We start from the raw sequence: 20,583 nt of genomic DNA, 5'->3' as shown, positions 1-20,583 counted from the left end.
GTTAGCAAGTCTAGTATCTGTACCCTCTTTTTCTGCAGTTACGCCTTTGTAATTTGTGCAGCATGTGGTTGTGCATTGTCTTGTTGAAAATGAATGGACGTCCCTGAAAAAGATGTCCCACTGAAGGCAGCATATGTTGCGTTAAGTTTGTTCTTCTTTGCATTAATTCTGCCAACAAAGAAGCAGATTGACACAACCCAATAGCATGACAGATCCTTGCTTTTCGACTTGTTGCATTTAACAGTTTAAATTGTCATTTTCTTCTTGGGTCCAATACACGGCATCAATTTCTTTTAGAGAAGATCTAGGACTCTGATTTTTGTGATGGTCCATCCCAGATGCGGCCAAGTGCAGAGAAGTCAATGACACCTGACATTGTGACAAAGGTTTGCCAAAGGAACCCTTTTTAAAAACAATATTTGACTTTTACAGTAACTTATAATTGGCTAAGGATGCTAAAAATATATAAACCATGACAATATTTGATAAATAGAAAAAAAGAAATGATGCCTATATTTGTGACACCTTAGTTACTCTTCACCCTTCACTTTGAGTATATCTTTCTGCTTCCATTCTTCTCCTATCTTTCACTCTGTGGGGGGATTTCCAGCTTGATTAACGGTGTGTGTGAGTGAGGTGAGTGGAATTGTCACAATAAAGCCCTGCCGTGTTGCCCCGGTGTGTGACCTGTCCTACAGAGGAAGGCTAACAACCTGCAGATCAGTCAGGTCTATAGGATTAACAACAGAGCACGAGAGAGAGAGAGAGAGAGAGAGAGAGAGAGAGAGAGCAAAAGAGAGAGAGAGAGAGAGAGAGGATTGTCTGAGAACAGCTTTACAAAAACACAAAGTCTCTGATAGAGTCAGACTCAAACATTGAGCCCCAACAAAAAGGAAATAGTCCAGAGTTAAATAAAAGAAGGAGAAAGAAAAAAAGAAATAGATAGAGAGAGGAAAGGTTCCCTTAAGCCTCATCTCTCTCTCTTCACTCTCTATTTCTGTGTCCACATGTCAATCACTCTCCCTGAAAATGTAATTGGTTTTCAGATCCAAGCAGAACAGACACAACAAACCAGAAAAATAGAGCAAAAGAAAGAGAGAGAGAGAGAGAGAGAGAGAGAGAGAGAGGGGAAAGGAGAGAAAGAGAGATAAAGAGGCCCCGTTTACACATGGTCACTTCATACATTCTGAGGATCACATTTGTGGATCTGGATTTCTGGATCTGGTCAAGCCTCATTAGAAATGCAAGTGTAAACACACCCAGTACTCAATCAATGCAGATCATTCAGGTGATCTTAGAAACACTCAAGCCACACACACACTCACGGTTAATAGAAGTGTAGATACATCTGTCTCCACACGATTCACAATCAACAGCCAAAACTCCTCCTGGTACAACAATACACCAGTAAAAAGGACTGACAAGCTAATTAGCATATCTGTATTTTAATCAGATGTTAGTGACACATTTGACGACCATGTGCAAATGCATGAGGCTAAAATCATATCTGGATACAATCCAGATACTAACTACATAAAGTGGCAAGGTGTAAATGGGGTCTGAGGAAGAGATAAAAAAGTGAGAGAACAACAGAGAAAAAACAGAGAAACTGACAGGGAAAAACAGACAGAACAAATAAAAGAGAAAGTAAGAAGAAAAGTATTAAAAAAACGTCAAAAGAAGACAAGGATACAATAAAACAGCAGAAAAGAAAACATAAAAGAAGTAAATAAAGAAAAAAGAAAGAAAAAATAGAGAGAACAATAGAAAAGGAAAGAGAGAGAAAGAGTTAATGAGAGATATCAGGAGAAAGGGAGTAACAGACAGATAAAGACAAAAATGTAAGAGAGAAAAGAGGAATGTGTTAAAGAGAGGAAGAAAGGGGCCAATACATAGGGAGGGAAAAAAGACAGATAAAAAAAGAGAATAAAAAATAGACAGAGGAAGAAGGAGGGAAGAACATAATGTGTGACAGAGAGAAAAAAAAGAGATAAATGAAAGATTATTCTTATTAAAAAGGAAGGGAAAGAGGGAGAAAGTTAAAGCGAGAGAGAGAGGAAGAAAAAGATTGAACTAGAGAAAGGGGAGACTGACAGTGAGACAGAAATTAAGAAAAAGATAGAATAAATGAAAGAAAGAAAAAGAAAGAGGGAGACACAGAAAAAAACTAAAAAGACAAAAAGAAGGAGGGACAAAGAAAGATAGAAAGAGAGAGAAAGAGAGTAAGGGGCGAGTCTTTTATTAGATATGATGGCACGTTTCACAGCTCTCTGCCTTACAGAAACCCAATCCTGCTGATTAGTCAGCACTCTGACGTTATCTTAAGTTCCTTGTCAAAATTAATTTAGTGTGGGTGGGCCGCGGGCCTGTCGCGCTCCAGGAGACAGAGCGAGGGAGAGGAAAGGGGGGAACGGAGGAGGAAGAAGAGAGGGAGGGAAAGGAAGAGATCCCTTTCAAATAAGCCTCAGCTTCAGTGAGCACCTAGCCATGTGGTCAGGAAACAAATAGCCTATCTGAGCGCTTATCAAAGGGGCCCTGTTTTTTTTCCTCCACATTTTTTCCCCATAGTGCCCAGGAGTGAAAAAGAGCCGTGAAAAAGGATCCCGTCGACTCCGATCTGGCATAGCCGGTATCCTCCAGCGCCAGGCCCGGCCAGCTATTTGTCAGGACACACAGTGTCTGCGAACACACGCTTTACACACAGACGCGAGATGGCACGGCGCTGTGGCTATCTACTGGAAGTGTAACGCTACACCCATGGCCTCTGGTGGGCCGGCCCTGGCTGACACTTCATTAGCCCCCGCCTTCACTGCCGGTGGCCTCCCAATGCGTCCAATTTGATGAAGCCTAATGGATAACAGCGTTTCAATTTGGAAAAGCTAAGGCTGTTTGTCAGCCTATCTTAATCTCCTTCAATTAGGAGGCAAATCTCGGACATCCTGGTGCTGGACCCGGGCCAGCCATAGTGACCCATAAATAGGTTAGAGCTCAGCGGGGAGGTGGGCAGCACGCAACAAGGTAAGTAGGCCTCTTTATCCCCCAGCCATTAATACAGAGGCAAAAAAAGAAGCAGCTCCACTATGTGCCAAAAGTATCCAGACGAATATTCTATAGTATAGCAACACCTTATAGTATAGCAGCCAACACCTACAGTATAATATCAACAAAATACAATAATACTACTGTACATTCTGTAAACTAAGCACCTGAAGGCAAATACTATTGCATTCTATTGGTTGCTCAGATGTTGCTAGGTGGCCACTAAGGTGTTGCAATAGACAAAAATTCAAACTTCTCTGCAGCTCTACAGAGTGGAAGTGGACAGCTGACAGCAGACAACAAAGTAAACAGGGTCAGTATCTCCCAGCCTTTAACATAGAAGCATTACAGCTCCATAATTATCCAGACACACATTCTATATGATAGGAACACCTTATCAACAACAGAGCAACACTTTTTTTTACAGCAAGCAACACCTACCGTATACCATGATGATTACACTCAACCTTCAAAAGTAGCAGAAGGAGTTACTGTATTTTTTGCTCTATAAGGTGCACTTAAAATCCTTTCATATACCCCCCCCTCCACAAAAAAAAAAGTCAGTGTGACTTATAATCTAGTGCACCTTAAGTATCGGTTCCAGGTATTTTAGGAGCAGTATAGCCACTCTTCTAAAGTACAGCCTTATAAGCCATTTACAGGTGCATATAAGACAGTTTAGTAGGTGCAGTGTAACTTTGGGTAAATTACAGGCTGTAGAGTGCATTTGTATGGAATGGAAAGGTGAGGTGGCCTGTGATGGGTTAGAGAAAACACTGTAAAACTGACTGTTCAACAGCCTGATGGCTTGGGGAAAGAAGCTGTTTCAGAACTGCCTGAATTCTAGATTTTCATTGGCAGCAGTTCAATGGAGCTGTACCCCAGTAAACCCCACTATGTATACATAAAAAAAAAGGAATTTACATTGCGTTATTAATTTACTTTAAAGGCCATTTCTGCAGATGGATTTTTTAGAAAACAGTTAAATGGGCAATAATCTTAAACATTGTGATTTTTTTTGCCCTCAGCTGACACTGGCACACTCTCTATCTCCTCCTCAGTCTCCATCCATCTCTCTTTCCCTCTCTCGCTCATTCCTTCTTCTCTCACTTTCTATTTCCCCCCTCCACGTGGTATCTGTGGCTGGGTTAAGTGGATCAGGTAGCAGGTGTAGCGTACGACTCTGGCCCACCCTAGTGGAGGTCACGGAATAAGGCCATTGTCACAGTCCACCTGTGTCTGCAAAGCTTTGGCTGAGTGACCACCATGAGGATGCGTGTCATTTCACTTCAGCTCTCTCTCTCTCTCTCTCTCTCCCCTCGCTGTGTTTTTTTTCTCTCTTTTCCACAATTCCCCATTATCCGGGTTCTTTGTTCTTGTAATGGTTCTCCATTTCGCACATCTCTCCTTCAAGAACACAAAATAACCCTTTAATGCTTAGAGAGGCAGAGAGAAACCGCCCTGGCCTTGAGGGTAATAATCCTTGAATTACCCACCCAAGGGTTTTTCGTTTCAAGATGTGGAATTTTCAATTATTACTCGGCCATTTGGAGCGAAGGGAGCGGGCCGGATGGACAGGGATGAGGCAGCGCTGGTAATGGGAAGGGGAGCGAGGGGGGCTTTGTTCAGCCACAACACACTCAGCGGAGCGCCTCGCCGACCACGTGTGCCTTCTGAGCCGCATAAAGGATAAAAGTGAGGCGCTGATGGATTCTTGGAGCCATTCCACAATGGGAAAGGCCGGCCATCCTAACTGGGAGAGGAGGGAGACGGTGGAGGAGTGTAGGAAGGAGTAGAAGAGAGAGGAAGGAAGGGAGGAAGTGGAAGAGTGGACGAGGGAGAGTTTACAGCACACGGATATCAGACAGAGACGGCACTAATCTAATCACAGGTATCAGAATCAGACTGATACCAGTACAGTACGGAAGTACATTCACAGGAATAAATGTAAATGTAAAGCCTGGACTGCATGTACTGATCCAATTTTAAGTGAAGATAATTGCAAAAAAAAGATTGCAATAAATTGCAAATCTCATAGACTCATTTTCTCATTTTATTCACGTTAGAATATATAACATAAAACTAGATTATTATTAAGAAATTCTAATAAAACTAAAACTTGATGGCATCAACACATCTCAAATAATTTGGCACAGGGCAACTAAAAAAGGCTGGAAAAGTAAGTGGTAATAATAAAAAAGAGCTGCAACAGGAGGAATTTGCCGCTAAATCACATGACTGGGTATAAAAAGAGATATTTAGAGATGAAGAACCTCTCAGAATGGTTTGCCAATCTGAAAAAAAGTGCATCCAAAAATGTCAAACCATTTCAGAAAAGGTTCCTTAATGTAAAATTGCAGAAACTTTAAATATCCCACCATCTACAGTACATAATTTCATTAACAGTAAAGCACATCGACTCAGCTCTGACACATTAACTCACAGGCACACAGGGTATATGTGTGTGTGTGTGTATGAGTGAGTGCGTGTGTGTGTCTACAGAAGCTACGTCCTCCAAAATTATGCCAGAAGGTGAGATTCATTTGCCACATGAGACGCACTCTTTCGTGCAAAAAGCAGGAGAATGAAAACAGCCTTTATTTCCTGAGCTCTCTTCAGAACGTCCTTCACTCAAAACAAAGCCTGAATGTCTGATAGAGAGAGAGGGAGAGAGAGATAGCCCTTTATCAGAGCAGAGAGAAGGAGAAAAGAGACAGAGGCCTGGACCCAAGTACATATTCAAAGCATGTGTTTGAGTTTATTGATTTCAGATGAAGTGGCATGCTATTCATCAGGCCTCAATTAATCCTCCAGTCTCAATGTTAATAATATTCTACAAGAAGAAAAGCAGGAGACGCTGCAGGTAACAGTAAATGAAGGAGTTTAAAGTTCTGGAAGAACATCAGCTCAAGAGGAGGTCCACTCAGAGCGCAGAGTGCCCATTGAGAGATATTTCATCCTAATTCTTGTTGTGTATTATAGCCATGGGCTGTGCAGGAAACAAACTTGATTTATTTATATATTTTTTTCTTCTTTTTTAAATAGTTACAATTCAACCAGGAAAACAGGAATTTCTTAGTTTTTGAGCAAAACCAGAGGAAAGCTAAAAAAATGTTCCAGTCAATATTCATTATTAAGGAAGTTGTTTTTCAGATGGGATGTGTACAAAAACATATTTTGAAGAGATGCTCAAGGACAGGGTCTTAGTAATACAACATTTTGTGTGTGTGTGTGCCACTGTGCTAGTTTTGCCACATCATGCAAGAGCCTCAAGCCAATGTGGACAAAAATCAAGGGAATATTTTATTTTTGTAGTCCCCCATAGATGCTTTTTAAATGGATCACCTTGCCTTTAACTCTAACACTATTTGAACTAAAGTACTGGGACACTTGCTCAGTCATTGTTTTTTTTTTTCTTCTAAAATCAAGGGTATTAAAAAAAGTGACTTGACTGCATTAAGAGAACAAGAACAAGAATATTAGAGAAGTCAGGATGCTGGATGATCACCACCTCAACTCATCACCATCTCAACTCAACCTTAAAGTAGTAAACTGAGCATCATCATTTAAAAGAACATCATAGTGCTAATAAGTTCATGTGTTTGGTCTGGTGCAGAAAGTCCTAATCTATTGGCTATACTTCTTCATCTTTGCAGGGGAAAGACAAACTATGTATGTGTGCATTTGCATATCTGCGTCAGCAATAGGTGCAACTTAAAGTGGCTGAATGCATTTATTAGAAAGGGTGTCCACAAATATTTGAACAAATAATTAATTTCTTCTGCCTATTAGCTATATTAGCCTCATACAGTTTAATCATAAAGAAGCAAAAAAGGCCCAATCCACACATAACCTGATATCAGATCAAAATAGATCTTTATGAAAACAAGTGCATGTTTCTGACTGAAACTCAAATGGATAAATCTGGATAAATATTCATGGATAAATGTGAATAATACTGTTCTGACCTGCTGGCATTGAGTTTCAGCTTGTCCTCAGTGTCTCGGATCAGGAGCTGGAGGTCTGCCTCACCAGGGACGTCCGACATGAGCAGATCCACAAAGGCATGATCTTGTGGAAAGTCTCCCAGCAACTCCATTTTTCAGCCTGAGAAAAAAAGACAAAGAATCAGCAACTGACACATGAAAGGGGGGAAGTTTTACTTGATAAGGATATTAGTATACTTTATATGGATCATTAAGTAAACAAAATGTGATAACTTTCAATGTTTTTACATTTACTTCTTACATTACTAGTTTCTTACATTTTATTTCAGTGCAGACAGTACAAAAAACCCATTCCATTCCATTTGTTTATATACTGTACATTTATTACTTTATGTCAGGTCAGCGTCACACCTAAAACTGCAGGCAGGTCATTCACAAGGAACCAATATATATATATATATATATATATATATATATATATATATATATATATATATATATATATATATATATATATATATATATATTTTTTTTTTTTTTTTTTTTTTTTTTTTTTGCAGCCATTCCTGTAACATGTATTGAAAAATGTTTGGTTGTTCCTAAGAAAGATGTGGTCTTAAAGGCAGCATATATATTGTTCTAAGCTCTCAATTAACTTTTCTGCATTTATCCTGCCATCACAGAAATGTACTGGCACACCCCATACCATGACAGACTTTAGTTGACCTTCAATGTTTAATGGTCCTTCACAGATGCCTTCTTGCCCAGTTCTAGGCATGTTAACATATCATAAGTCATAATACTCATAATCTCCATAAGCCAAAGTCCCATTTGTCTCCATCCCAACGTTTTTGGAATGCGCTGCAGGCCTAAAATGCAGGAAATTGTGTATGTAAACTGTGTATGTAAATAAAGGCAATTAAATAATAATTAATAATAATTTCAGGGCATTTTGTCTTTACAGGGCAAAAAGTGTGATTTTGGACATGAATCCTTTTCTACCATGCTTGTAAAGATGAACTGTCAGGAAATGTGCACAAAAGGCTGTGTAATGGCCTAACTCTACACTTTGTTCTAAGCCTAATATTTAAGCTATAGATAATGAACTGCAACATATTAATTGTTACAGCCTGAAACCTTCAGATAACACACTTTTTAAATAATATTAATAATACCCAAAAACTTATAATTTCTATCAAAAAGTTTATACATATTCAAGAGAACAATGTTTCTTTACTATGCTGAGTGACTAAACTTAATTAAATCAATGAAGTAACCACTCAATCTACTCCAGATCCACAGTCCTACAGCTGAATTTCACGTGTGACGCAGGCCCAGCTCGTGGAGAGCAGCGGAGTACAGAACTCCTCCAGACTGTAATAGATGTCTGCTTATGTACAGTACTCGTCTGAATGACATCCATTCCAGCAGAGCCTCCCTGTTGATGAAACACATCCTCGAGCGCAACGCAGCGGCTCATGAGATGTGATGATTTGATTTCTCCTCCAACAAGATCCTTATCAGGAGCAGTACATCAAGCCCACCTGAACCGAGCCGCTGGATATCATCTCCTATAAGACGCCTCGACCCTTCTGTTATCTATCAATCTCTCTCTCCCTCCCTCCCTCTCTCTCCCTGCCAAGAATGAATGCTTTCAATTTCCAGTGGAGCCCAGCAGTAATAAATGCATATCTAAAACACAGAGCTCCATTCACAGAGAATCAGCCGCCAACACGCTGCTCATCTGTACTTTATACAAACAATCTATTTACACCCCCCACCAGTACAAGACCCTGCATGTTCAACACCTGCACCCAACACACAGAGAGAGAGAAAGAGAGAAAGAGAGAGAGAGAGAGAGAGAGAGAGGAAGAAACATCAAACAGAGAAACTGTGAGAAGGGGGAAAGAGACAGACAAACAGGTAGAAAGAGATATAAAGTAAGAGAGAGAAACATGAGGTGAAAATGAGAGGATTAAAGATATAAATATATATTTTTAAAAATTACAGGAAAAAGAAGAGAGAAAGGAGGAAAAAATTAAAGAAGGAAAGAATTTGTAAAGAGTGTGTAAAAAAAGTGGGGGAAAACAACAGACTGCTGAGGAGGAAGAGAAGACAGAACTTTGGAAGGAAAGAAAGGGAGCTTACGAGACAGAGAAAAAGGATGCGAGAAAGAGAAAAAAAGACAGGGAGCTACATAAATGAAAATAAAGAGAGCTAGAGAATGAGTTAGAGACAGAGAAACAAGAGGACAAAGAGAAAAGAGGGAGAAATAAAATGAGGAGACAGAAAAATGGTAAATAAGAAAAAAGCATGAAGTAAATAGAGAATGTCAAGAAGGGTGAGAGAGAAACAGAACAGGAAAGGAGGGAGAAAGAAAGAAAGAAAGAAAGAAAGAAAGAAGAAAGACATAGAAGGGGAGAAAGCAGTAGAGATAGAAGGAGAAAGAAAAGGAGAGAGAAAAGTAAGAGAAAAGTATGCAGAATTGTGCATATAAGATAGAACATAGACAGAGAGACAGCTTAAAAAAGAAACAGTGAGAAAAAGAGAGACAGACAGCAGACAGACAGAGTGTGTGAGAGAGAGAGAGAGAGAGAGATAGAGAGAGACCGCGAGCGAGAGATATACAGTATATCTGAGGGTGTCATCATGAGTCAAATGGAGTATAATGGAGAGTGTCAGTGTCAATTTGGCTTTGCTGCCACTGTTTCTCCTTCATGTGGGCTGATTTTAATAATCCCTGTCAAACTCCAAACAGCCTACGCTACCTCCCTGACACACACACACACACACACACACACACACAGATCTCAACATTAATTTAACCCGCACAATGAGAGAGAAGGGCTGTCCGGCTGGACAAATATTATTTCCCTCAGCTGACAGATTCTGCAGTTAAGCTCACGCTTTTATTATTTTCTAAACTCTATATGAGCATCCCAGAGTCTGTACAGAGAGGGAGAGAGGGAGAGATAGAGAGAGAGAGAGAGAGAGAGAGAGAGAGAGAGAGAGAGAGAGAGAGAAACACTTTGGGAAGCTTTTTACGGGGCTAGGACTAGGAACTCTACAGTGTAATTACACTGGGACTGAGTGAGTCATTGTGAGTGTGTGTGTGAGTGTGTGTGTGTGAGAGTGTGTACGAGTGTGTGTGTGAGTGCAGCCTGTGTTACAAAGGGATGTGCATCGTTGCCGGTGTGTGATCCACATGAGAGTTGTGGGAAAAGTGTCAGGTTCAGCCTGTCACCACACAGGGCCTAATTAGGCAGATGCTCGCTCCATCTTCTTTGTCTTGTTAGCTATTTTCAACTCAGATGTTGTGGAGTCTCCCAGTACTTCTGAGAGGTGCCACAGGAGAGAGAGAAAGACTGAGCTGAAGTTCAGTGTGTGTGTGTGTGTGTGTGTGTGTGTGTGTGTGTGTGTGTGTGAGAGAGAGAGAGAGAGAGAGAGAGAGAGAGAGACATGGGCCAGATGTATTCTCCCAGCACTTAAACTGAAACAAGCATGCTTCTACCCATCCACACACACACACACACACATTAGCCCACTTAGCCTGGAGAAGGTGTGAAATATTTAGCAGGCAGTGCCTCCTCCGGCGTTTTTAAAAACGCCACCGAAATCCTCACTTAAAACTAAATGCCCTAACAGAGCAAGTGTTCACTTTTAAGGAAACATGCTAAATTAAACACGACCATCATCTCATACTTTCCACCACTTCAGGAGTTATGAACTAATACTGCCTTCAGATCCACCTCAGAAGCTCGTATTAACAACTTCAGACCTTGTAATTTATATTCACGTGGATCTTGTGGAAAACAACATGAACACCCTTCGAAAATACACCCTTTTTCAGGTTACTTTTGTACATTTACAATTATTTAAAACATGAGCATGTGAAAGTACATTGGAAAGAACATTAAAAAATATTATGATCCAGTAGATATATCATTAGTATGTAAATATCTAACTTTGTGTGGATTTCAGTAAACCAATAAAAAGTGGCTCCAGTTGCTGATTAATTAGTAGTTATTACAGGAATGCACCCACATCAAACAGCAGAGCATACCATATCTAACCAGCACAGTAGTTAACATCAGTCTGATATCAAAAATCAGCCATTAATAATCGGAAAACAGTATTAGGGCTAACATATAGGCCAACACCTACTACAGATTTCGGTCAATATCTAAAGACCGGTGTGAACTATAACTATACCCACATATTCTATCAAACCACAGAACCTACTAATCTAACCAGAACAGTTTCATCCATCTGTTACCAAACATTCAGCTCGATAACCATTAGAGTCGCCAGTTATCCATTAGACGCTATGGCTAATCCGCCATTTTGGGCTTCATAATAATAGTCTCGTAGCAAATTATATTAAACCATACTAAGAACATCCAATATTTTATTTTATTTGGCTTTACTATCTAACATTTAGATCAAAATATGTTAAAATATTCTATTAATATTTGCATAGTCTTGAATCTTTTGAAAATATCCTCTGACCTGTGTGTCTATGTATGGCCTGTATACATTGTTTGTCATTTTAGGCAATGGGTCTTAATTGGTCTAACGTTGTAAGAGATTCAAAGTACTTACAGCATATGTTACTGACTGATGTTCATTACACAGAGCTTTTAAGTCTGCCACTTGAAAAATTAAATTGAATTGTATGTATAGTTCTAAGTCAGGGGTGTCCAAACTACAGCCCGCGGGCCATTTGCGGCCTGTTTCCTTTTTTGGAGCGGCCCGCGAGGTATTTTAGAAATAGAATGAAAGTTGGCCCGCTGTTAAGCAGGTTTTTATAATGTGAGATTCAAAGTTTGAACGCTAGGTGTCAGAAACGGGCCAAAGAGTCTAAAAGCGGAGAGGGTGCGCATTTCTAGCGCAGAAAAACGGGCCAAAGAGTCTAAAAGCGGAGAGAGTGCGCATTTCTAGCGTAGAAAAACTGGGCAAAAGAATCTAAAAACGGAGAGGGTGCGCATTTCTAGCGCAGAAAAACGGGCCAAAGAGTCTAAAAGCGGAGAGAGTGCGCATTTCTAGCGCAGAAAAACGGGCCAAAGAGTCTAAAAGCGGAGAGGGTGTGCATTTCTAGCGCAGAAAAACGGGCCAAAGAGTCTAAAAGCGGAGAGGGTGTGCATTTCTAGCGCAGAAAAACGGGCCAAAGAGTCTAAAAGTTGCCGTAATTAAGGAGTTTAATATTAAGAGACATCATGAAATGAAACATCAATTTGAAAAATCTTAGTTTACACAACACTGTCAAAGATAAAGATAGTAAGTCAAGTAAAATGGTGTGTAAATGAAATAATCAGGAAAAAAGTATTATTTAAAGTGGTATTTTTTATTATTTGTTTAATTACAGAGTGTGGCCCATGACTTCAAATATATTTCTCCTTCTGGACCTCAACAAAAAAAGTTTGGACACTCCTGTTCTTTCTCCAAAGTACTTTGATGATGAATGTGATGTATGTGTGTGTGTGTATATATATATATATATATATATATATATATATATATATATATATATATATACATATATATATATATATATATATATATATAAAATTTTGCAATATTTGCACTGATCATGTAAGTTTTTACTAACAAAAGTAACAGCTGTGTTTTTTGCCTTTGTAATAATACAAAAGAGAATATCAACAAGTTAACTGAGATTAAAAAAAAAACCTCTATAAACATTTTATAATACATTAACAGACCCACATTACACAGTTTTATTACTGTAGCTAGTTACCTTATTGTGTAGAACATGCAGTCAGTGGCACTCCAAATCCATGGAACCAGGGAATATAATCATTATCCTCATTGTTCTTATTGTTTAATATCACTAATAGATGTGTTTATTCCTAATACGTCCAGGTTACTGAGTAAGTTAGTTAGTTAGCTAAGAAGCTCGTGATGATAGTCTCTGACTGTGTTTAAAACCTTAAAAATATAATGAAAAAATAATCTCTATATTCTCTTCCAGTCATTTAATCAAACAGTGATTAAACCTAAAGAAGGGACTGGAGTCACATAGAAAGAAAAAATGCTTAGTATCCAATGAGGGGGATTAATTAACTAGTTAACGTTAACTATCTAGCTGCCAGCTGACTCACACACACCTGTAGATAACTAGATAATTAGCTAAATGTGTGGTGTTTGATTAGCTAGCTAGCTATGAAGGGAATTAAGCAGTTAACGGTAGCATGGTGTTGTCTAGCTAGCATACAGAGCAAAAACGAGGAAAACAGGCTTTAATCTGGTGCATGCTGAGATAACAGAAGTTTTTACACGACAAAAAAGGTAAAATCCCTTCCTAAAACCCCGGTTCAGAGTATATTTCTGCAAAACCCAGCACCTTATCAACCAAAGCGTCTCTAACAACCAGCGCGTGCAGCTCCGCTTCCAAACATCCTGTACACGGAGCGGAGCAAACCATTCACACATGAAGGCGGGGGAGACTTTTCGTGTTCCTACACGTTATTATCTGCGTTTACGTTGATTATTTCAACTGTATGTTTTTTTTATTTGATCTTTAATTTAGTTTAAACCACTTAAATGTTCATTAACTCACGTTTTAGGGTAGTTATTCATATTTTCGCTTCTTAAAGCTCACCCCCGTATTTCGCAGCAGCGCACACGGTAATACAGCCCAAACCCACACGTCAGTTGACATGGACGCAAAACAAGCACACTCTGAATGTGTTTTATAACCATATTTTTAATCTGGTTAGTTGTCTTCATGTGATACGTTGTGGAATATTATATGTAACTAGTAAAGCGTGTTGGACGGCGCACTGGCTGAAGATGGGACGGCTTATGGAAGTTTAATAGCGCTAGTTTCCCGAGAAGCTCTGCTTTTTTGGCAGGAGTTTTGGCGCGGCTTCGAAAATGGCTAACGCTACCGCTAACGCTGGGTTCACTTAGCTAATAGTGACACTAGTCAGTTAAAGTCAGTTAAAGCTAAGTTAGTCAGTATGGTTAGCTTAGCTTAGCTTAGCTAGTGATTTCAGCAGCTCTTATATTATAACGGCTATCGTATTTGCACAATAATACAAGGTAAGACCGCTGCAGCTGAATATTTAAATAAAATAAGCTGAAAAAGACACACACGTTAGCTAACTACCTACCTACCTAACCTAGCCAACTAGTTTAACTGTCTATATGTATAACTAACCTATGTCTCTGTCTCTCCCTCTACTTTTCTGTCTCTGTCTCTCTCTCTGACTGTCTGTCTCTATCTATCTCTGTGTCTCCCACACATAAGATTCAAAGTAGCTTTATTGTTATATAATTACAGCAATAACAGCGATACAACAGATATATTTAATGTGTCTTGTAACTGTCATGCAAAATGTTGGCCCTATTTGGCCCTGATTTCCCTCAATTGGACCTGCTCTCTCTCACAATTGGCCCTGCTTTTTTCTCTCTCTCTCTCTCTCTCTTAATTGGCACTGCTTTCTCTCTCTCTCAACTGGCCCTGCTCGCTCTCTCTCAACTGGCCCTGCTCGCTCTCTCTCAACTGGCCCTGCTCGCTCTCTCTCAACTGGCCCTGCTCGCTCTCTCTCAACTGGCCCTGCTCGCGCTCTCTCAACTGGCCCTGCTCGCGCTCTCTCAACTGGCCCTGCTCGCGCTCTCTCAACTGGCCCTGCTCGCTCTCTCAATTGGTCCTACTTTCTCTCTTTCTTAATTGGTCCTACTTTCTCTCTTTCTTAATTGTCCATACTTTCTCTCTCAATTGTCCCTGTTTTCTCTTTCTTAATTGGTCCTGCTCTCTCTCTCTCTCTCTCTCTCTCTCTCTCTCTCTCATTTGGCCCTGCGTTCTCTGTCTCTCATTTGGCCCTGCTCGCTCTCTGTCTCTCATTTGGCCCTGCTTTCTCTCTCTCTCAATTGGCCCTTCTCTCTCTCTCTCTCTCTCTCTCTCTCTCTCTCTCTCATTTGGCCCTGCTTTCTCTCTCTCTCAATTGGCCCTTCTCTCTCTCTCTCTCTCTCTCTCTCTCTCTCAATTGGCCCTGCTTTCTCTCTCTCTCAATTGGCCCTTTCAGTTTGGGTAGAAAATGATGTAAATTAGGAATGCATTTTAAATGAGAAAAAAGATGATTGGCTGACGGCAGCAATGTGAATATTGCTGTCACCTACTCTGCCTGTCTCTCCAGCATGTTGGGGAATAAGTATGTGTTTCAAATGTCTGGAATCAAGAACCTCCAGAAGAAACGAGAGCTCCTTCAAGGAATCAAGTGTCTACATGGGAGTTATATAGGAGGTTCTGTGAGTATCCGTTTTACTAGAAATACACACTTCTGCTGCACATAGTCTGCATGGCCTAGCATGACCAGATGATTGACCAGCACCACTATTGTGCTGGTCATTAGCTATAGAATTTGATGTTCTAAAAGACAGTGGGAACCAGCATGTATTAGGTAGATCAGCCAGCACGAAACCAGCATTTGTTGTGTTTTTAGTACTCATAAGCTAATAAAACAGCAATTAACCAGCATTAGTCCAGGATAAACGAGCATTTGTTTTGTGTTGTACATGGGCACACAGGTAAACCAGCATAAACCATCAATTTTTGTGTTTTGAGTACCTGTAGGTGGTAAAACGGCAATGAACCAGCAGTAGTCCAGCATAAACCAGCATTTGCTGTGTTTTGTACCTGGGTACACAGGTAAAGAAGCACTAAAGCATAACTACACCAGCATAAACAAGCATTTGTTGTGTCTTAAGCACAGAGATGTTTGTTCAGCTGCAGTGAACCAGCATTAGTCCAGAATAAACAGTAATTCTTGTGGTTCAAAAATGTGTTTGATGGTAAATATGGGAATGTTGGTAGAGAAGCACTACACTATAACTAACCCAGTAAAAATTAGCATTTTTTTTGTATTTTTAGTACAATTGAACTAGTAAAACAGCACTTAACTAGCACTAGTCCCTCAAAAAACAGCATTCATTGTGTTTTGTATGTGTATGATGATGATAAAAATAGTCCAACATAAACTATTAATTGTTATGCTGCAGAACCATTTCAGCATAGACCAGCAATTGCTGTGTTCTAAGCACTTTTATAATGGGCACTAGCAATTTTAAGTGTCTGATGATGCATGTTTTAAACATGCATAAACATCCATACACTAGTTTTGGCCAGCATTTATGTTTATGTTCAGGCTAATCTACACTGTGTTGTTCAGCAGTTGAGACACCATTTGTAGTGTTGGTGAAAATGACCCCAGGCCTCATGTTTGAAAGCCATATGTTCTTTTGGCCTTTAGCTTACCCTTATTTTTCCACAATCTGGGTACGTCCTTCAAGAGCTCTACGGCTCTACTTATAATATGATGCCTTTTAGCAAATAACACCGACCGGCATTAGCACTTCCATGACATTCCACCTTACCGTATTCTCCCAAAAAGATAAAGTGGTAGTGATTAGCCCTGAAAAATGACCCTAATTGCTTGCCGATGCTAAGGTGTATTTTTGTCTCTGTAATTTTGTCCTTGCCCTCAATACCATCTTAATTTAGTTACTGACTGCTCTTCCTACTAATTGAAGTCTCAGGGGTATAAAATCCACCTCGCAGTTCTTGACCTTTGGCTCTGCTCTTCTACTGACAGGTTAAAAACCAGAATAGAAAGGTGACTTTGTGCGTTAGAGAATCTAGAAGCTGTTTTTTTATGGTTATATGCAGAAACTAACAGTTTATTTTTTTGCAGGAATACAGAGAGGAGATGACCCATCTCATCGTTATTCATGCTTCAGCAAGTGAGAAGTTCATCTCGGCATGTGCTGGAGGTTAGTGACGATGATAATTATTTATTTACTGATATACCTGATATATCTAAAATGTTAAAAAAAAACTATAGTTTTCCATAGTAATCAAGGGGTTAAAGTTTTAGCGTTTTATCTAAATACCTTACAATTTATTTTTTTATGCCATATGTGATTGTAAAACATGTATGCATTTAAATTTTATTTCTGCACTCTGTGTTTTATTTATTTTTTCTCAGTTTTTCCTCCACCTACACAAGTACAATGTACTTAACCACCTGCATATATATATTTTACTATCTAATAGGTTTAAATGGGCAATTCTAGCCAGAAACTGTCGGCTATGATCATTACCACTTACTGTGCTGTCCACTGTGGGTGTTAATGCCTGACAAGTGTTTAACTTCACTAACTAGATAACACCTCACAACTTAATACAGCTTATAAACACCCACACCTGTATAAGTCATGTATCTCTAAAATGGTAGCTTTGTGCTAATGGAACAAAAGGATGAATGAACATTTTAAGTACAGACATACAGACTAATTATATATTTTTTATTTGAAATATTTGGTAGTTCTTCTATTTTTGATTAATAAAAATGTGCATTGAAAATTGTCCTGTTGACCTGTACAAAAAATATTTAAGAGAGGACCATGATGCACCTAAGAATGAGGGAGCCATTTTCCCAAAATCATATTTAAGAACATCTTAAGATGGTGAGAGGATTGCAACCTAAGAAACATCTTGGTGCTAAGAACCTATTTGCAAACCCCCATCCCAATTTCTTTGTAATTACATCAGTGTTTTACAGCTAAACTATGCTAGTCTGTTTTTATTTACTCATCTGTATCTTCACTGATGTTTATCCTGTGTTCTTTTTTATTTTAGGAAAGTGGATTGTAACTCCAGAATTTGTTCTGGACAGTGTGAAGCAGAATGCATGGCTATCAGAAGCCTTATATGAGTTAAACCTCACTGCTAACACGAGGACTCCGTCCATGACCAACCCTCTTCAGAAATGGAGAGAGAAAGTAGCCAGAGGCGTTGTGTCTGGAGCTTTCCAGGTCAGGGTTGTAGTGCTGCATAATTGACTAAGTACAAGTCATAATTATTTCAAGTGTCTTAAAATGTCAGGTTTCTTTCCCAATAGGGCTGGACTGTGTGTCTTCATATTGAAGATCCTGATAGGAGAAGCATGTTCGAAAGGTGAGCATGTGAAAGAAAGTGAAAGAACTTCCAGCAGAGGTAGCAATATTAAAGTGAAATATGAATGAACTACTTTTGACTTATTTGCCATATTCTATTCTGCAGTATTTCAGTGTTTTTCTGTCCACAGAATACTAAAAGCAGGCAAGGCTGTGATTGACCCTGACAACCCAGCTGTTACACTTGTGTTCACCAAAGATGGAAAGAAGATTCCTCTGAATCACCTCTCACACAAACCTCACCACACCTTGAGTTACATCGCTCATCATCTCTTTGGGGTATTCTTTGCCTCTGATTTGAATCACAAATATTAATATATGAACGGTATTAGAGCTGCACAGTGTAGTCGTCAATTATTCAGTCTCGAGATTGGCCTTCACTGTGCTGATATTGCACAGGCAGGAGGTGTCCTCCTGCCAGTCACTGAATAGTTTATGACGTGCTATGAGCATTCTGATGATCGCAGATGTTCTTTAGGGAGCTGGAGGAATTGCAGCATTCATGTGACTATTTAATCAGATATTATTATCAAAAATGAAGCAGAAGAAACCTATATCACATAACGTTAAGGATTGAATAATGTATTTTTCAAAACGAAGGGGGTGTAAAATACACAGCAGTGGGTGTGATACGAATAGGGTCTTAATATGATACATAGAAATGTTTTTTTTTTCTTTTGTTTGTTTAAGTTTAAGTAATACACAGATCTCTAATCATGTACTAGTACATTTTGTTTCTAGCAAAACAAACCACTGATAGTTACTTAATCTCTGTGTTTCTACACTCCCTGTCAATCTTTTCAGTTCCACTGAGCATGTAGAAGCACTTTAGATTTGTAATTAGCATATTTTTCACACTATAAGGTGCACCGGATTGTATGGCGCACTATCAATGAATGTCTATGTTCATACATAAGGCGCACCAGATTATAATGTGAATTATGGGACCTATAGTTAAGTTTAGTTAAGTAAAGCTAAGCTAAGGAAAAAAACAAACAAACAAAAAAAAAACACTTTCTTTTAAAGTCAAACAAGCGCTGATATACTAAATTAGACTAATACATAACTACTGCTGTCTTTCTTCTGCCTACAGTCTGCATACTCTAGCCTGAACTGGTGTATTAATCTGGATAAACCAAACCAGCAAATAAACAGTATAAAACTGGAGCCAACAGAGGACTGTTCACCTAAAATCGAGGACAAATCTATGGATGCGCAGGACAATTTTCTTCTCTTTGGGCTGGAGGAGAAATTCAAAGACTACATTGTGAAAATGGAGGTGAGCTTTCTTTTCTGTCTTTTTTTTCCTTCTGGTCCAGGTGCCTTTTCATATAATTTAGGAATAATTATATATAATTACAACTTTTTAGAGGTGAACTTTAAGCACAAATGGAAATGACGCATTTGTCATTATCTTCATTGTCATTTGCCGTAATATATGACCTAACCCTGACCTTTCTGTTGCAGCTGCGGAAGAGGAAGCTGCTAAAAGTCCCCGAGCTTTTCAGCTACTATACGCCCGTCTTCCCAACTCAGGTGAATAAATCTGCCTAAATCACATTAATACGTCTGCCATCTGCGAGTTTCACTGCGAGGCAGAATGAACACTGGGCTCATCAAGTGGTCGGGGTCATTCAATTTCTTTCGTGTCACCACTAGCGCAGTTAGGCGGCTGTTTTTTTGTGAAGGATACATTATATCCAGGTCAGCTGATTTAAACAAGGTACTTTGATTGGTGCCCTCGTGATTGGCATGCCCATTAAGGAAACACTGCTGTCCTTCCCCTCTCCTCCCTGGTGGGTTCCCGAAAGGTCGCTGGTTTGGAGCAGTCACTGTAGGCGTTGCTGCACACCAGTAACCCAAACCCCAGACAGCCTGTGACTGACAGTGTCAGTGTTGACCCTGGGAAAATGTTGCCTTGCACCTTCCCCGTCTCATTTCCTCCTCGTCTTCACTCCGCAGGTCTCCACGGTGGATTTCAGCAATGTTCGCAGCCTGGTAGAATGCGGCCTCTTCTCTCAGGCTCTGGAGGAGGTGGAGAGCTCCCTGCAGCCCGGGGTGTTTCCTCCAGCATCTATTCTTCATGCATGCATGCAGCATGCCCTTCAAGTATGTACACCAGCACTGCTCTAAATGTAATAATTTAATATTTAGAAGATGTTTGTGTACAGATAAATAGATAAGTGATGCTGCAAAGACTTCTACTTAACCCTCTTGATCATATGTTGGTCTGTGTGTGGACACATACTTGGAAAAAAATGGAAAATCACAATTATTTTCATAGTGGATTCTGAATCAGTAGCACCTGTTGAACGAAAATCAGGTACTGAATAAGTAGTAAATACTGAATAACAAGCAAGTTCTGAATATTTAGATCAGATTATATAAATCTAAAATAATTATTATTTTACTATAACTATATACTTTAACTGAATTATGTGGGGAAACAGTACTGTTTTTTTTAAAGAGTAGCCGGTACAAAAAAGGAGATACTAAAAAAGTACGAAAAAATGTGTGGTATAAATAATAAAAATAAGATTACATTACATACTTATAGTGTCATAAGTTCTGATTAATTAGTGCCTACTAGATGATGAATGATTGATTGGTAAAAATAATT

At 39.4% G+C, this 20,583-nt stretch overlaps 2 protein-coding genes across 8 annotated transcripts in view; one reads left to right on the top strand and one right to left on the bottom strand.

Moving 5' to 3' along the window:
- The window catches only part of kiaa0825 (KIAA0825 ortholog), a 190,063-nt gene extending 176,507 nt beyond the window's left edge, over positions 1 to 13,556 (bottom strand). For 3 of the 4 annotated variants that reach the window (XM_049470828.1, XM_022667574.2, XM_049470829.1), the window contains exons 1-2: positions 12,742 to 13,556; positions 7,008 to 7,146 (exon numbers count right to left, since the gene is read on the bottom strand). In XM_049470828.1, coding sequence (XP_049326785.1) covers positions 7,008 to 7,138 — 131 coding nt within the window. In that variant the 5' untranslated portion in view covers positions 7,139 to 7,146; positions 12,742 to 13,556. The remainder of the gene's footprint in view (positions 1 to 7,007; positions 7,147 to 12,741) is intronic. The other variant, XM_007243897.4, reaches the window with a different exon arrangement.
- The window catches only part of slf1 (SMC5-SMC6 complex localization factor 1), a 47,336-nt gene continuing 39,981 nt past the window's right edge, over positions 13,229 to 20,583 (top strand). For 2 of the 4 annotated variants that reach the window (XM_015604449.3, XM_007243900.4), the window contains exons 1-9: positions 13,634 to 14,048; positions 15,146 to 15,257; positions 16,700 to 16,778; positions 17,647 to 17,822; positions 17,909 to 17,964; positions 18,095 to 18,242; positions 19,057 to 19,242; positions 19,431 to 19,499; positions 19,926 to 20,072. In XM_015604449.3, coding sequence (XP_015459935.3) covers positions 15,147 to 15,257; positions 16,700 to 16,778; positions 17,647 to 17,822; positions 17,909 to 17,964; positions 18,095 to 18,242; positions 19,057 to 19,242; positions 19,431 to 19,499; positions 19,926 to 20,072 — 972 coding nt within the window. In that variant the 5' untranslated portion in view covers positions 13,634 to 14,048; position 15,146. Of the gene's footprint in view, positions 13,293 to 13,633; positions 14,049 to 15,145; positions 15,258 to 15,582; positions 15,658 to 16,699; positions 16,779 to 17,646; positions 17,823 to 17,908; positions 17,965 to 18,094; positions 18,243 to 19,056; positions 19,243 to 19,430; positions 19,500 to 19,925; positions 20,073 to 20,583 lie in introns of those variants that run through there. The other 2 variants (XM_022667576.2, XM_007243901.4) reach the window with 2 other exon arrangements.

The sequence above is a fragment of the Astyanax mexicanus genome, chromosome 22, assembly GCF_023375975.1.
Source record: "Astyanax mexicanus isolate ESR-SI-001 chromosome 22, AstMex3_surface, whole genome shotgun sequence".
Classification (NCBI taxonomy): domain Eukaryota; kingdom Metazoa; phylum Chordata; class Actinopteri; order Characiformes; family Acestrorhamphidae; genus Astyanax; species Astyanax mexicanus.
The sequence above is the reverse complement of the archived record's forward strand: the minus strand, read 5'-3'. Positions and strand labels throughout refer to the sequence as shown.